The following is a 16,667-nucleotide window of genomic DNA, read 5'->3' on the forward strand; positions in this document are numbered from 1 at the left end:
CATTCTCCCTCTTGCAGGTCTCTGTCCAAATTTCCCCTTCTCCTAAAAACACCAGTCATATTGGATAAGGGCCTGCAATCTCATCTTAACTAATTACATCTGTAATGACCACATTTCCAAATAAGGTCACATTGAGATTCTGCGGGTTAGGAGTTCAACATGTGAATTTGTAGGGGACAAAATTTAACACATAACATCCACTCTCTGAAAAGTTTTCACGTGAAATGGCATTAAAGTGACCATTAAAGTGAGAGGAAGCGTGGATGAGCTATACAGCGTGATTGTTCACCAAAGCTTCTCCCTAACTGAGGATGTGGCACCACGGGCAGGCGGGTTGGTGTCAGTGCAGAGTGAATGCCTTCCCTGCAGCCCACGGGACGTGGCCTGGGAGAGGTCAGGGCCTGCGGTGGGCGCCCGTACGCTCGAGTTCCAACACCTGCTCTTCCTCAGAGTCCTGGGGCTCGTCGCCCTTGGCCTTGGTTTCTTAATCTGTAACAAGTAATAATGCGTGTCCTTCAAGAGTGGTTGTGAGTCTCAATAAAATAACTCACACGCACAAGCGTCTTGAGCACTGGAGGGAGAAATGCACGTCGGGTCTTGGAGATCATTGTACAGCATGGTGTCTGTAACCGACAGTACGTATGGTACACCTAAAATCTGCTAGAGGGCAGACCTTATACTAAGTGTTCTTATCGCACACATGATAATCTTGATAAAGGAGGGAACTTTGGGAGATGGAAATGTTAACGACCTTGATGGTCTTAGACCCTGAGGCTGAGCTCTGCTCTCCGCTGGCCCAGCTGCATCCACAGGACTGTCGTTTCTAAGGCCAGTCCCTCCCTCCTGAAAGGGAGGCGAGGCCACTGCCCTGCTACCCTCGAGTCCCTGGGCCGTGCAGGGCCAGCCGTAGGCGCTGGGAAAGGTGTCCATCTGTCTTGCTTTGGTATTGGTGGTGGTATTTTTCCACAGACCCTGAGTTTAAATGAGACAGTCCATTGATTATGCTCTCTTTCTGTTAAGGACAAAAGGAGTTATTCTTGTCCTGTGTGTGAAAAGTCTTTTTCAGAAGATCGATTGATAAAGTCACATATCAAGACCAACCATCCCGGTAAGGTTATGCATCTCAGAGTGGGAGACCGATTTTAAAAATGCTTATGTTTATTTTAAGATACAGCGTTGTATAGCAGCTATGTTAAATGAAACTAAAAGAGGGATGAAGATATGAGTCCATTCAAGGGGAGGAGTTATCTTTACTTAAAACTCAGGTGTTTATATAACGATTTGCTTTATTTCATCATTTTACCTAGTTTTCAAAGGCGTCTGGCCCCAGTCTTGTGGCTCTCCTCCCCTTTTTAAAACTGTGCTGCCTTCCCAGGTGGTGCTAGTGGTAAAGAACCTGCCTGCCAATGCAGGAGACTTAAGAGACATAAGAGATATTCGATCCCTGGCTCAGGAAGATCCCCTGGAGAAGGAAATGGCAACCCACCCCAGTATTCTTGCCTGGAGAATCCCATGGACAGAGGAGCCTGGCGGGCAACAGTCCATCAGTTCACAAAAGAGTCGGACATGACTGAGCAACTCAACAACAGCAACAACCAGCTGACACAAGACTTTGTTTGTTGCAGTTGGGTTGTTTGAATGAAGTTGTCATGTCGCCTGAGTTCCTTGTGTTCTACAGGACACCCCCAACCCCAGGACACTGATTCACTGGGGAAGCCCAGTCTTTTCCCCATATTTCCCATATTCTGTTTTTGTCTGACTATTGCCTTGTCATACTGCTCTCCATCGCTCACATTTTGTGTCAACAGGAGTCTAGGTCTGAGAGACTTGCTTAGATTCTGGTATAAAAGAGCTTTTTAGGCAAAATTTCTCTCCCATGACCCCACAAGGCACAACTTAACTTGCTGCCTCAGAGCTGCCAGGATTGACTAGGGTGGGGGGTGTCCAGGCTGTGTCACAAGGCCCACTTACCTCTCACTGGAACCACAGTTCTTTGGCTGCTTCTGGTTGTCATCTGCTTTTCTTCTAGAGGTTTCCATGAGCACCATCTCCGAGGTTCTCGGGAGGAGGGTCCAGCTGAAAGGGCTCATTGGCAAGAGAGCCATGAAGTGCCCATACTGTGATTTCTATTTCATGAAGAATGGCTCAGACCTTCAGCGTCACATCTGGGCTCATGAAGGTGCGTGTCCCTCCATCAGAACGGAGCTCGTGTGTGGTTTTAGAGCTGCCTGTGGGAGTTCTTGGGGCTTCCCTGGTGGCTCAGTTGGTGAAGAATCTGCCTGCAGTGTGGGAGACCTGGGTTCGATCCTTGGGTTGGGAAGATTCCCCAGAGAAGGAAATGGTAATCCACTCCAATATTCTTGCCTGGGAAATCTCATAGACAGAGGAGCCTGGTGGGCTACAGTCCCATGGGGTCACAAAGAGTCGGACACCGTTGAGTAGTGACTAACACTTTCACTTGGGGTTCTTTAGGAGGAAGCCATGTCCACACCCCCTGCAGCTAGAGTTCCGTTTACCTACTGCAAAAATGTGTCTGTCAGCCAGCTGAGACCAGTGATTTCAGCTGTGCATGGCTCAGTCGCAGTGAGCAGAGATGTGCAGCCTTCACGGCCTGCTGGGAGCTGTAGTTGAGCAAGTCACCACGATTCCTGTGCGGAAAGTGAGCTTCAGGAGAGCAGGGACCAATGCTCCAGCCCGGTCGTGGCGGTGACCCTGGCGGTCTCCCCGGTGCCCTGCGTGTGGGGGCGTTGAGGAGGTGCTGGGGTGCTGGACGAAGGAATGACCCGAGGACATCAGACCGTCTGATTCCCGTGGGCGGGGGAGAGCTGGGTGGGGACTGAGCAGAGGAGAAGGGAGGCAGCCCCTGCCTCAGGGCGCTCACCTGTGCAGAGAGGCGTGGGCCACGCACAGGCACTCGGGGCAGCTGATGGTTGGGGCGCCATCAGAGACAGTGGGGCTGTGCTTCTCCCCCTGGGAGGGCACGTGGCCTTCCCAGCGAAGAGGCTTGGAGCCCTGAAGCTGGGGGCCAGCCTTCCTGTGAGTTGGGAACCCACAGTGCTGCAGTCAGGAAAGCAACACAGCTCCCCAGGGGGATGGATGAAGTCTTTTCTACAATCTGTGATCAAATGAACGGTTCAGTAAAGAGAGCAGGAACTGATGGACACGGCAGAAGGAGCTGAGACCAAAGCCAAGGTCGGGAGGTACTTTTTCGTGGGCCCTGGCCGATAGTTGGGGAATGGAGGAGGACTAGCCCAATGGTAAGCGTGCCTCGGCAGTGGAGCCGTCCGCCCTGCAGCAGCCACGAGCGTCGTAAAGCTCCGCTTGCCTTACGAGCTGAAACACGTTCTCACGTGTGGGCCTGCGCGCCCGGGCCTGGCGACTTTTGCCAAGGCCCTCGGTTAACGCTTGTCAGTGTAACTCAGTTCAGTGGGATGAACGGCCGCTGCTGCCCGTGCTTAGCGTCTGTGCCTTTGGAGATCACAGACCGTGGGGAGGGGCTGTAAGGGACTCACTGTCAAGTGTGGTGGACGGTACAGCAGTCATGACAGGGGATTCGGGGGCGCTGATTAGGAGGCGAGGAGGAATTCTGCTGCAGGCCGAGGTGGAAGGGCATCATGGTTGGAAGGAATAGCATGGGTCGGAGAGAGGCCTGGGGGAGCGTGCGCTGTGTGCACTGCTTTATTCACCGTGGACAAGGGGATGTGTGTGTGTAGACATGTATGCGTATACATTCCTTCAGATACACACACACACGTATACATCTGTTTATCTCTGTTTTTTCTCTTCCGACAGGTGTGAAGCCCTTCAAGTGTTCCTTGTGTGAGTACGCAACTCGTAGCAAGAGCAACCTCAAGGCTCACATGAATCGTCACAGCACTGAGAAGACCCACCTGTGTGACATGTGTGGCAAGAAGTTCAAGTCCAAAGGGACGCTGAAAAGCCACAAGCTTCTTCACACTGCCGACGGTGAGTGACTTCACAGAGAGCTTTTCCCCCTAGGACTGTGGTTTGAAGCGGACCTCCCAAGTCCGCCTACACCGTGGTTGTGTGTGGAGCAGGGAGGAGCCAGGGTCTGGAATTTCTCTTCTGAAGGAGGGCAGAGTGACCTCGCCTGCTTCCTCAGTGCCCCGGGCTCTGTGCTGACCCCACCTGTGCTTGCTGGACACTTGCTGCACGTGTGTGTGTGTGTGTGTGTAAGCACGTGCATGCATTTGTGGGGGGTGGGCGTGGAGGGGACTCTGCCCCAGGGAATAAGGCATCCTCAGGAGACCTTGTTCTGGAAGTTTCAGTCCTGTTCAACCCTCGCTCCGCACCTGAGCCTGCTGACCTTGAGGAGCTGCCCTGACTACCTGGTGTGTGTCCCAGTCACCAGGAAAGTCATCTGGCAAGGAGCCAGAGAGACAGAGAAAGGCAGAATTGCACAGTTGTTTTAGGAAGACATGCAGCTATACGGTAAAAGAGCTATCACATTTAAAATTCTCCTTTAAACCGCACTCATTACATGGAATGTTGAGGGTCTTCTCAATATTCCATGTAATGAGATTAATAAACTATACCAATGAAATGTTATTTTAACACAATTACATACAAAAATCGGAGTCTGCTGTAAAAACTGAAGTGGTTTCAACGGAGATTTTTATTTCAGTGCACAGAGGAGGATCCTGCTGGTCTGCTCGGCCTTTAATTTGAGGTGGTTCTGGGGTCTGTCGTGTGTGCTGCCAGTGAGCCCGAGGGGCTCAGGGAGAAGCTGAGGGCTTAGCCCGGGATCCGTTGGGACTTAGGATCAGGTTTGCCTCGGGCTGCACCAAAGCCAGAGCCCTGCTGTTCATTCAGACTCAAGCAGTGTGCTGTAAATTAATAAATCTGTAATCAAAATAATTAAAAATACAATGACAGTAAAGCCGTTGTATCCTGAGTAATGGAAGCATTAAGTCGTGTAATTATTCATGAATTCTCACACCTCCACCAGCAATAAGCCTCTCTGATGTTTCTTGACAGGGTAAGCATATTATTCCCTGAAGTCCCCAGTGATGCCCCAGTTACGAGATGCAGCTTCCCCCAGAGCCAGGGAGGTCTGGAGTGTCCCTGGGCCACTGGGGTGGGGTCTGGAGGGCCAGGAGGGGCACCGTGGCCTCCGCCTGGCCCCGAGCTCCAGGCTTGGCCCTGAAGGGCATTGAGGCAATGGCACTCACATCTGATTGGGCACCATGGACAGGCCGTCGGGGTCTTGGGGGCATGACATCGGCGTGAGCAGCCATGTCCCAGCCAGCATCCTCGGGACACTCAGCCCGTCCCTCCTGTCTCCCCACCCGCTTCCCCAAGTTCATTGGCAAGGAGGAGAATTCAGATGGACAGAGATGTTTTTCTCATTTAGTTGTTGTTTCTTTGGGTAAGCTGCTGCTGCTGCTGCTAAGTCACTTCAGTCGTGTCCGACTCTGTGTGACCCCATAGACGGCAGCCCACCAGGCTCCCCTGTCCCTGGGATTCTCCAGGCAAGAACACTGGAGTGCGTTGCCATTTCCTTCTCCAAAGCATGAAAGTGAAAAGTGAAAGTGAAGTCGCTCAGTCGTGTCCGACCCTCAACGACCCCATGGACTGCAGCCTTCCAGGCTCCTCCATTCATGGGATTTTCCAGGCAGGAGTACTGGAGTGGGGTGCCATTGCCTTCTCCATTGGGTAAGCTAGGGAGCCTCATGAGCTGTTTGGCAACTTCTGAAACAGGCTTTGAATCCTTGGGGAAGTGTGCTCATATAGGGCCTGGCTACCTTGATGAGGCTCCCAGCCTGTAGCCGTAGGGTTCCTGCTTTACTCGGAGCCACACGTGCCTTTAGAGCTGGCCTGAAATGATTCAGTTTTCAGTGCAGTTGTAGCAGTGATAATTCCTTAGGTTGCTCCACAGAGAAGCTATGTTGGAACAGACAGCTGGTGCCCGCTTCCACCTGGTACAGTGACCTGGGTCCACTGACCTCTCTGCGCCTCGGTTTCCACCTAGGGAAGTGGGGATAGTTGTGCCTCCCTGTCTACTGGGTGTGAGGGTGAGCAGCAGGCGATGCCCCACTCCTTGCCCAGGCCTTCTTGTAGCCCCTGACTCAGTCTCCTTCCTGGTGCCTCCTCAGCCCCGAACTCCATGCTGAGGACTCTTCTGTCCGCAGCTGCCCCCTCAGCGGTCCTGTCTGCTGCATGGCCTCACACACAATTTTCGCTGCGCTGCGTCTGTTCCTGTTCAAGCACTTTCTCTAATTGTACCAACTGGGAGCTACTCTCCAGTTGAAACTAACAGGCTCTCGAGCTGGGGCTCAAGGGTTGTGGAGCTCAGGCTTAGTTGCTCCTTGACAGTTGGGATCTTCCTGGACCAGGGATCAAACCCATGTCCCTTGCACTGGCAGGTGGGTTCTTATCCATTGTACCACCAGGGAAGTCTTGGGTCTCTTTTAATTAAGTAAAAAGGAACTGAGTAATTATCCTTTCCTTTACCTGTTTGTGGATCTTAATTTTTCACGTGTATTGGCTTCTTTAAACTGATCAAGCCTTATTTATTCATTCCTATTTCCCAAAGGAGCTCATTACTGTGCCTTAGAAGTGATAGGCTGGAATGGGTGACGGTTTTAGTTATAAAGATTTGCCAGTCGACATGTACAAAGAGAGATATTGATCTATAAAGGGCTCAATTAAACCCTTTGCATGTATGCCAGCAGGTACAAGGATTTAATGCAGAAATCGTGCTGGTAACACATCTCCTCACTTTTGACTTTAAAGAGGGTCTGGACACATGTTACGTGGTCTAGAGGTTTGAACATGGTTCTGCCCACCCAGAACAGATGGGAAAGTTTCAGCGGTGTAGTGCCTTTGTGTTATGTAATCAAACAGGAATTCTCTAATCATGAAATGAAAACCTCTTTGAAGTTCAGTGCTGATTCCTTTGGGTCCCCTTCTTCTCCCAATCCAACCTTCCCTCTTACACTGGAGATGAAGAAGTTTCCTGGTAAAATTTGCAAGGAGGAATTACCCAAGCTTCAAACACTCTTGTGTGTGTAGTAATTGGACAAGTGGAGAGTTGAATATGGAAATGAGGTCTGAGCGGAGGATGTACCACTTTTCCCCTTGCTTCTTCAATTTATAATAAGAGATCCCATGGCTCCACATCGAAATATTCTAGGAGATTTAAGTCCGGAGTTTTTTCAAGGTGCTGTTTGCTCTGAAAAACACAATCATTCTAGGGTAAAGTACCCCCACTTATCTGTGTCCTCTTTACTTCAAAGAACATGCATTCTAGAACCAAGAAGTTAAAAGAAGATGGTACTTGAGCAGCCATTTGGGTAATCTTAGCAAGTCCACTGACGAGGCTGCAGTGAGCCTGGTCTCTCCAAAGCATCCTTCTCCTGCTCTTCCTCTGACTTCCTGCTGGAGAGATGGTCAAGGGTCATGGGTGGGAGTGGGGCAAAAACATGAACACAGTGGGTTTTTTCTGTGACTTATCTTCACGGGCTGGGTCCTGGTGATGGGCAGGAGAGGGGAGGGCTGACTCCAGGATCCAGGACACCCACTTCTCTGGGCACCCTGCCCGGGGCCACCTGAAGCTCTTTTTCTGAGGTTTTTATGAACCATAAGAGTAACTGAACTCATACTCTAAAATGAACACAAAGGTTTAACTGTTGAGTTAGGCTTGGTTACCTACAGTCTCACCTGGTCAGAGGAGTCTCAGCTGCAAATACCTGGCACAGTGTCTCGAATTTAATCCAGGTCTGGTGCCACATCCTTCCCTGGTCTTTTATAGCGCTCTGCCTTATGTTTCTCTCCCTGTCTAATGCTGATCCATTCCTCCTGGTATCAGAACCGATGTACTAATTACAGAGAATCATCCGTCCCTCACTACGATTGCTTCAAGTTCAGCTGCTAAAGTGCAGAGACTTCTTAAACAGCCTTTTTATTGCTGTAGCTATTTCTGTTCTGAGTTGCCATTGCACAAATTACCGCAGATGCCAGAACTGGGAAGATGCGTTTCGCTTTGCAAAATGCCTGCTGCACAATGCCTGCCTGCAGTGCTTCCCGCAGGGTGCATTTCTCACTGGAGGCAGCTGACCCGTGTGTGCCAGGCTGTGTGGAGAGGCAGTGCAGCAGAGTGGCTGAGACCTTGGGTCCCTGGGGCAGTCCTGGGTTGGAACCACTTCCTGCCTGAGTGCCCTTGAGCAGGTGCCTCGTCATCCCTGTTTGTAACTTGGTGTCGATGATGATTCCTACGCGTGCGGGTGCATTCATTTCCCGCGGCTGCCGTAACAGACCGCCACACATGTAGTGGCTTCAAACAACAGGTTTACTATGTGACAGCTCTGGAGGTTGGAAGTCTTAAAATTGAGGGGTAAGCAGGACTGCCTTTCTTCTGGAGACCCCCAGGGAGAATCTGTTCCTTTAAGTTCTCTGGCCTCTAGAAGCTGCCTGCATCCTTTGGTTTGCGAGCCCCTCCTTCATCTCAGCCAGCACATAGCTCTCACTCCCTCTCTCCCTGTGCTTCTCTCTCCTTTCTGAGTCTGACTCCCCCCACCCCCCACCAATAAGGACACTTGCAGTTTCATTGGTCCCACCTGTATAATCCAGGATCATCCCCTAACTCAAGATTTTTAACTTGATCCCATCTACAAAATCCCTTCTGCGTATAAGGTGACGTTTACAGGCTCTGATCCACTTGCCAGCGCAGGAGACGCAGGTTTGATCCCTGGGTCGGGAAGATCCACTGGAGGAGGGCATGGCAACCCACTCCAGTATTCTTGCCTGGGAAATCCCATGGACAGAGGAGCCTGGCTGGCTACAGTCCACGGGGTCGCAAAAGTGTCAGACAGAACTTAGCAACTAAGCAGTACTTTTGGGGGGAGGGCACGATTGCCTTAGCACAGTGGGGTTGTGGGGAGGTTAACTGGGCCCCCACACACTGAGTGTCTGCTCATTCTCAGCGCTGGGCGTGTGTGCCTGCTCTCTTAGTGATCAGTATTCCCATGTACCCCGCCACCTCAGCACAGGGTGGGCTTCAGCACAGGGTGCACCTCGACACAGGTGCAAATAGATATTTGTGGTGATTAATCTGGATCACCTGTATCATTTAGGAAGGATCAAATTCCTTTCTCTCAAATATTCCTTCACTAGGAAGGGACAGTGAAATAGTTAATATTTGAAGAGTATCAGTTTTAAAAAGGGTAAATGCAGTTTTCTGAAAAATTTGCTTATGCAAAATACCACCTTTTTCAGTAAGACTGGATAAACAGTCATAGGAAAGCATTTTCGCTTTTATGCCTCCTGGTATTTTTACAGTTTATACAGATTTTTTTTTTTTCTCTAAGTATTTTAGTGCTTCTTCAAGTTTAAGGTAAACACGAAGCTTGATTTGGCAGGAATTGTTTAGCTTAGCAGATATTTCAAACATGCTGCCTTAAAGCGTGTTTTCCATCTCTGCTTTGTGTTCTGATGGAATCCAAATGCCAGAAGACAAGGGGACAGTTTTATTTTCTTCTGACAGTTTAAGGTTTTTCTGCCATTCCATTCGTCCCTGGTTTTATATAGAGCTCTATTTAAAGTAACTAAACAGCTGGAGCCATCCTCAGGGAATCTCATCAAGCCAGATGAGGGTGTAGTAAGAAACAAAGGAAGACAGCAGGTGTGCGTTTCCTTTTTTTTTTTAAAGAATTTTTTCCCGTTTTATTGAAATACAGTTCACATATAATGTTGTATTAGCTTAAGGTGTACAACATAATGGTTTGATACACGCATATATTATGAAGTGACTGCCACAGTAAGTTTATTTAACATCCATCACCTAGTTATTTGGGGGCAGTGTATGGTTTTCTTTTTTCCCTCTCATTGTTACAACTGACATTGCCGGGAACTTTTTCTTGCATATAAACCTGTCCTTCTTTCGAATTAATTTCCTAGGACATATTTCCAGGAGCAGGAGGGCTGTTCCACTTTGGTTCTTTTAATCATGCACCGCACTTCCAGCTTACTTTTCAAAAAATTACATCAGAAACTTAGCAGTGTTCCCGCTGAACTCTTTCATTTTTAGCATCGCGTCTTATTAAACATCTTCAGTTTCTTAGTTCAGATCAGATCAGATCAGTCGCTCAGTTGTGTCCGACTCTTTGCAACCCCATGAATCGCAGCACGCCAGGCCTCCCTGTCCATCACCAACTCCCGGAGTTCACTCAGACTCACGTCCATCAAGTCAGTGATGCCATCCAGCCATCTCATCCTCTGTCATCCCCTTCTCCTCCTGGCCCCAATCCCTCCCAGCATCAGAGTCTTTTCCAGTGAGTCAACTCTTCGCATGAGGTGGCCAAAGTACTGGAGTTTCAGCTTTAGCATCATTCCTTCCAAAGAACACCCAGGGCTGATCTCCCCTAGAATGGACTGGTTGGATCTGCTTGCAGTCCAAGGGACTCTCAAGAGTCTTCTCCAACACCACAGTTCAAAAGCATCAATTCTTTGGCACTCAGCTTTCTTCACAGTCCAGCTCTCACATCCATACATGACCATAGGAAAAACCATAGCCTTGACTAGACGGACCTTTGTTGGCAAAGTAATATCTCTGCTTTTGAATATGCTATCTAGGTTGGTCATAACTTTTCTTCCAAGGAGTAAGTGTCTTTTAATTTCATGGCTGCAGTCACCATCTGTAGTGATTTTGGAGCCCGCCAAAATAAAGTCTGACACTGTTTCCACTGTTTCCCCATCTATTTCCCATGAAGTGGTGGGACCAGATGCCATGATCTTTGTTTTCTGAATGTTGAGCTTTAAGCCAACTTTTTCACTCTCCACTTTCACTTTCATCAAGAGGCTTTTGAGTTCCTCTTCACTTTCTGCCATAAGGGTGGTGTCATCTGCATATCTGAGGTTATTGATATTTCTCCCGGAAATCTTGATTCCAGCTTAGTTCAGTGGATATCAAATATTATCATTTCATTATACTTTTTAGTGTTTTGATGACTCATGATATCAATCAGGTGAATTAGAAGCAAGGTCCCCAACCCCTGGGCCGGGGACTGGTACCTCCTGTCAGATCATTAGATTAGCAATTAGGTTAGAAATAAAGTGCACGATGGATGTAGTGTGCTTGAATCATCCCAAAACCATCCCCCCATCCCCAATCTGTGGAAAATTTGCCTTCCATGGAATCAGTCCCTGGTGCCAAAAAGGTTGGGGACTGCTGAATCAGAGGATTTGATGGATTAAATCAGTAACATGTGTGAGGAATTTGTAATGTTGACTGGTTCCTAGCACTGTGTGTAAACTTCTTTGTGGTCATTGAACTTCTTTTGATTAATTAAATTGGATTTGTTCCTCTCTTGAGTGCGTTGTTTTTTCATGCCCTTTCTTCCGTGTTTACTTTGAGGAGTTTTGGTGTTTTTTATTCTTGCACTCATGGATTCATTCAACAGCTGTATTTACTGGGCCTCTTTTGGTTGCTGTTGACAGAAGCTCACTTGAGGTCACTGAAACAGAAAAGGGACATTTATTGTATCCTGCAGAGACTGTCCGTTGGACAGCAAGGAGATGAAACTAGTCCATCCTAAAGGAAATCAGTCCTGAATATTCATTGGAAGTACTGATGCTGAAGATGAAGCTCCAATAGTTTGGCCACCTGATGTGAAGAACTGACTCATAGAAAAGACCTTGATGCTGGAAAAGATTGAAGGCAGGAGGAGAAGGGGATGACAGAGGATGAGATGGTTTGATGGCATCACCGACTGGATGGACATGAGTTTGAGTAAACTCTGGGAGTTGGTGATGGAGAGGGAGGCCTGGTGTGCTGTAGTCCTGGGGTCACAGAGAGTTGGACATGATTGAGCAACTGAACTGAACTGTAGAGACTTAGACACTTGTGTGTGTGTGTGTTTTAAGATTTTTTTTTTTTTTGATGTGGGCCATTTCTAGTCTTTATTGAATTTATTACAGTACTGCTTCTCCTGATTTATGGTTTGGTTCTGGGGCACGTGGGGTCTTAGCTCCCTGGCTCGGGGTCAACCCCGCACCCCTGCATTGGAAGGCGAGGTCCTAGCTGCTGGCCCATGGGGAAGTCCTGGGGCCCTGGTGTTTGGGTTTCTCCTCCTCAGGACTGTTGTTGCCTCCTCTTCCTGTGTCTGGGCCCCATCACCCTTCAGTCTTAGCTTGCCAGTCGCTTCCCCATGGAGGCCTTCCCTAAAGGCCCGGCCCCACCCTGGCCCCCTCCTCCCCCACCCTGCCACGCTGTGCGCTCCCTCCGCCGCCCACTGTGACTGGTCGCGGTCCCTTATCTTCTGGTGCACGCAGGCTGTGAGCCCCAGTGGGGCGCGGGCTCCCGTCAGCTCCCGTCTGTGCTCCGGGCGCACGCCTGGCCTCGCACCGCGCCCCCACCCCCCGCCGTGGCCCCTCAGGGAGAGCTCCTGGGGTAGAGGTCTTCATCCCTCAACCTTCGCTTCTCTTGGCCTCCTTGTCCTGATGCTCTCTCTCTGTCTCCCTTTCCATTTGGTTTGTTCACTTGTTTCATCCACAGAATGGACGTCTAATGACCGACATCTCCTGAGTTACGTACTTCATATCCCCACAGTTCGGGTTCCTAGCTCCATCGGGTCACTGTCCACTGTGGTCCCATCATCTGCAGCTGCGGGCGGGGGGCACGGCGGGCGGGAGGAAGGGGGTGTGGGGATGGAGAGTGGGGGAGGGGCGGGGGATGGCGGGCGGGGGGAGGGGGGCTGGGGTGGTGGCAGGCAAGGGGAGGGGGTGTGGGGATGGAGAGTGGGGGAGGGGCGGGGGGAGGGGGGCTGGGGTGGTGGCAGGCAAGGGGAGGGGGTGTGGGGATGGAGAGTGGGGGAGGGGCGGGGGATGGCGGGCGGGGGGAGGGGGGGGCGCGTGGCTGAGCAGCCTCCTGCTGGGACGCTCCTGTCACCAGCACTGCCAGCACAAGGGCTTAGGATGCAGCGTCCACTCTCCTGTCCCCAAAGTACAGCCGCCTTGTGAGGGCACCACAGGGACCAGGGACCAGCCAGAGAGAACTCCATGAGCCACCGCCCCACCCCCCAGGTAATTAGGCATTTTGGATACAGCAACAGGGAATGCCAGCAGCAACCAGAGAGAAAACACAGATTCCCCCACCGTCATGACGCTGAATGAGAAACAAGACAAATCAATAAGATGGGGGAGTATTTTACAGCTGAGTTATGAAGATACCTCAAATATTGAGAAATGCAAGTATGAATGTGAGATGGTTTAATTTCAATGTGAAAATGTCACAAAATGAGGGATGTCAAAAAAGAGGAATCTTTTCTTTTTCCTCTCCAATGTAGGTCACATTGTGTTCATTTCTTTTTTAACTTTTTATTTTACATTGGAGTATAAAGCCTTTGACTGTCTGGATCACAATAAACTGGAAAATTCTGAAAGAGATGGGAATACCAGACCACCTGACCCGCCTCTTGAGAAACCTATATACAGGTCAGGAAGCAACAGTTAGAACTGGACATGGAACAACAGACTGGTTCCAAATAGGAAAAGGAGTCCATCAAGGCCGTATATTGTCACCCTGCTTATTTAACTTCTATGCAGAGTACATCATGAGAAACGCTGGGCTGGAAGAAGCACAAGCTGGAATCAAGATTGCTGGGAGAAATATCAATAAGTTCAGATATGCAGATGACACCACCCTTACGGCAGAAAGTGAAGAGGAACTCAAAAGCCTCTTGATGACAGAGGAGAGTGAAAAAGTTGGCTTAAAGCTCAACATTCAGAAAACGAAGATCATGGCATCCGGTCCCATCACTTTATGGGAAATAGATGGGGAAACAGTGGAAACAGTGTCAGACTTTATTTTTGGGGGCTCCAAAATCACTACAGATGGTGACTGCAGCCATGAAATTAAAAGACGCTTACTCCTTGGAAGGAAAGTTATGACCAACCTAGATAGCATATTCAAAAGCAGAGACATTACTTTGCCAACAAAGGTCCGTGTAGTCGAGGCTATGGTTTTTCCTGTGGTCATGTATGGATGTGAGAGTTGGACTGTGAAGAAAGCTGAGTGCCAAAGAATTGATGCTTTTGAACTGTGGTGTTGGAGAAGACTCTTGAGAGTCCCTTGGACTGCAAGCAGATCCAACCAGTCCATTCTAGGGGAGATCAGCCCTGGGTGTTCTTTGGAAGGAATGATGCTAAAGCTGAAACTCCAGTACTTTGGCCACCTCATGCGAAGAGTTGACTCATTGGAAAAGACTCTGATGCTGAGAGGGATTGGGGGCAGGAGGAGAAGGGGATGACAGAGGATGAGATGGCTGGATGGCATCACTGACTCGATGGACGTGAGTCTGAGTGAACTCCGGGAGTTGGTGATGGACAGGGAGGCCTGGCGTGCTGTGATTCATGGGGTCGCAAAGAGTTGGCCATGACTAAGCGACTGAACTGAACTGAACTGATAGCTGATTAACAATGTTATGTTAGTTTCCAGTGTACAGTAGAGTGACTCAGTTATACACGTATCTATCCTTTTTCAAATTCTTTCACCATTTAGGTTATTATATAACACTGAGCAGAGTTCCCTGTGCTATACAGTAGGTCCTTGTTGGTTATCCATTTTAAATATAGCCGTGTGTACGTGGATTCTTATGTGGCCGTGATCCAGGGCTTTGGGTGCACGTCCAGGCTCTACCACCAGCTACTTCACAACCTGACAAGTTGCTCAGCTTCTCGTTCCTGGTTCTTCTTGTGTAAGAGGGATGTCCTGCCTGTGTCCCGGGCTCTGAGGGCGCTGGTTGAGATCAGACAGATCAAGTCCTGGCACAGCTGTTGACAGCCAGCAGCTCAGTACTCAGAGCTTGCCAGGCATGTTGTGTGAAAAATGAATGAAGTTTTTTTTAAAAAAGCCCCACCTCCTCTTTCCTTTGTCATCGTTTCTTTCTCTTCCCGGGCTGCTCTGGGACTCACACTGACACAGCCATTTGCTGTGCATCGCCCAGCCCTTTGAGGTCACTCTAACCTCAAGTAAATTCTGTGTTTCTAGCCGGCTCTCCCTGTGATACCCAGGAGTATCTCAATGGAAAGCAATCTGATAGTCTCAAATCATTGTTTTTTTTGTGTTTAGTCATGTGTCTATATTGCATTATTTTAATTAGGCAGCCAAAGATTCTGTCCAGTGCTCTCCCAGGCCTGTTTGGTGGGGGCGTCAATGGTTGCTGGAAACATTTGTCATATTTATTGCCCAAGCTCTGTGCCTCGTAAGGGATGCTCTTAGGAGCTGCCTTCTCTCCTTGTCTCTTGCTGAGTCACGGGAATATATCCATAAAAGGCTGACTCTGGCTCTCCAACGAGGTGATTCCATTTATTCATTTCAGGCACTAATCATTTTTAGCACTTTATCTCTTACTCTTTGGTCCAGATGTATTAGTAATGAGTGAAAATATTTATCAATGTGGAGAGTGGTTTTATCAGCTTTCCTCCCCACGCTGTGCCGGTGGGGAACCCAGACACCATTCTGCTCAGGCTGCCTGGCACAATAATGATTTTCTGGGTGAGTCACACGCCAGCAGGGAAGTATGATTGTCTGAGTTTAGATAGGAGATGTACAGCAATAGATGGCCTTCTGTTGAAAAAAGATGATACTGTGTTCAAGAAAAGGTGTTAATTGCTCTCTTGTTGTTATTATTCAGTTGGTAAGTCATACCAACTCTGCCATTCCTTGGACTGCAGCATGCCAGGTTTTCTTGTCTTTTCACCATCTCCTGCAGTTTGCTCAAACTCATGTCTATAGAGGCAGTGATGCCATCCAACCGTCTCATCCTCTGTTGTCCCCTTCTCCTCATGCCTTCATTCTTTCCCAGCATCAGAGTCTTTTCCAGTGAGTCAGCTCTTCGCATCAGGTGGCCAAAGCATTGGAGCTTCAGCTTCCGCATCGGTCATTCCCGTGAATATTCAGGGGTGGTTCCCTTTAGGATTGGTGGACCTCTGTCAGCACAGTGTTATCTCTGCTTTTTAATATGCTGTCTAGGTTTGTCATAGCTTTTCTAGAATTCTAAGGAAATTGCTCTCCAATTATGACTGATTTGCCTTAAGCATGAAAAGGTTTTCCTCAAGCTTTGGACTTGCAGAATTAGTAGAATCTAGAGCTTGGGGGTCATTCACCTGGAATGACAGGTATAGTTGCCGTATTTCTGTTATTTCTATATTTCTGTATTTCTGTTAACTTTTTCTGTACTTCTGTTAACTTTTTCCCTTTTGCTGCTCCTATTGAAAGTATTATTCATGTGAGTTGTCCAAAATTTCCTTTTTGTTTCTTGCCCAGCTCAGTTTGGTAAAATGCACAGGCTAGTTTCAGTGTGTGTCATGCATTCAGGCACTAGGAGTGCCAGAATGAGTGAGACACGGTTCCTGCCTGTAGATGGCTGATGGCAGGTGGCGACGATGCCACAGAACCGGGGCATCGACAGAGTGTGTGGAATGCTGGCTCCTCGCCTGCTTGTGCCAGAGGTGTTGATCAGCTTGAGTTTTGTGTTAAAGTGAAGAATGACCAGATGCCAAGAGACAGTGAGTGCATCCCAGGCATGGAAAGTGTTAGCAGAGGCTCAGGGGTCTTAGACGGCAAAGGCAAAACAGGAAGTCAGAGAGAGGAGTTAGGAGGGGAGAGTCAGTTCTGGTTCTGGGAACCTTCTGTGCCCCAGCCCTGG

General features: G+C 49.0%; 1 protein-coding gene across 1 annotated transcript in view; it reads left to right on the forward strand.

Annotated features, from left to right (window-relative positions):
- Window positions 1-16,667, forward strand: part of ZFAT (zinc finger and AT-hook domain containing) — a 158,285-nt gene that overhangs the window by 83,861 nt on the left and 57,757 nt on the right. The window contains exons 8-10 of the mRNA XM_055545717.1: window positions 1,021-1,108; window positions 2,030-2,179; window positions 3,793-3,966. Coding sequence (XP_055401692.1) covers window positions 1,021-1,108; window positions 2,030-2,179; window positions 3,793-3,966 — 412 coding nt within the window. The remainder of the gene's footprint in view (window positions 1-1,020; window positions 1,109-2,029; window positions 2,180-3,792; window positions 3,967-16,667) is intronic.

The sequence above is a fragment of the Bubalus kerabau genome, chromosome 14 (genome assembly GCF_029407905.1).
Source record: "Bubalus kerabau isolate K-KA32 ecotype Philippines breed swamp buffalo chromosome 14, PCC_UOA_SB_1v2, whole genome shotgun sequence".
Lineage (NCBI taxonomy): Eukaryota > Metazoa > Chordata > Mammalia > Artiodactyla > Bovidae > Bubalus > Bubalus kerabau.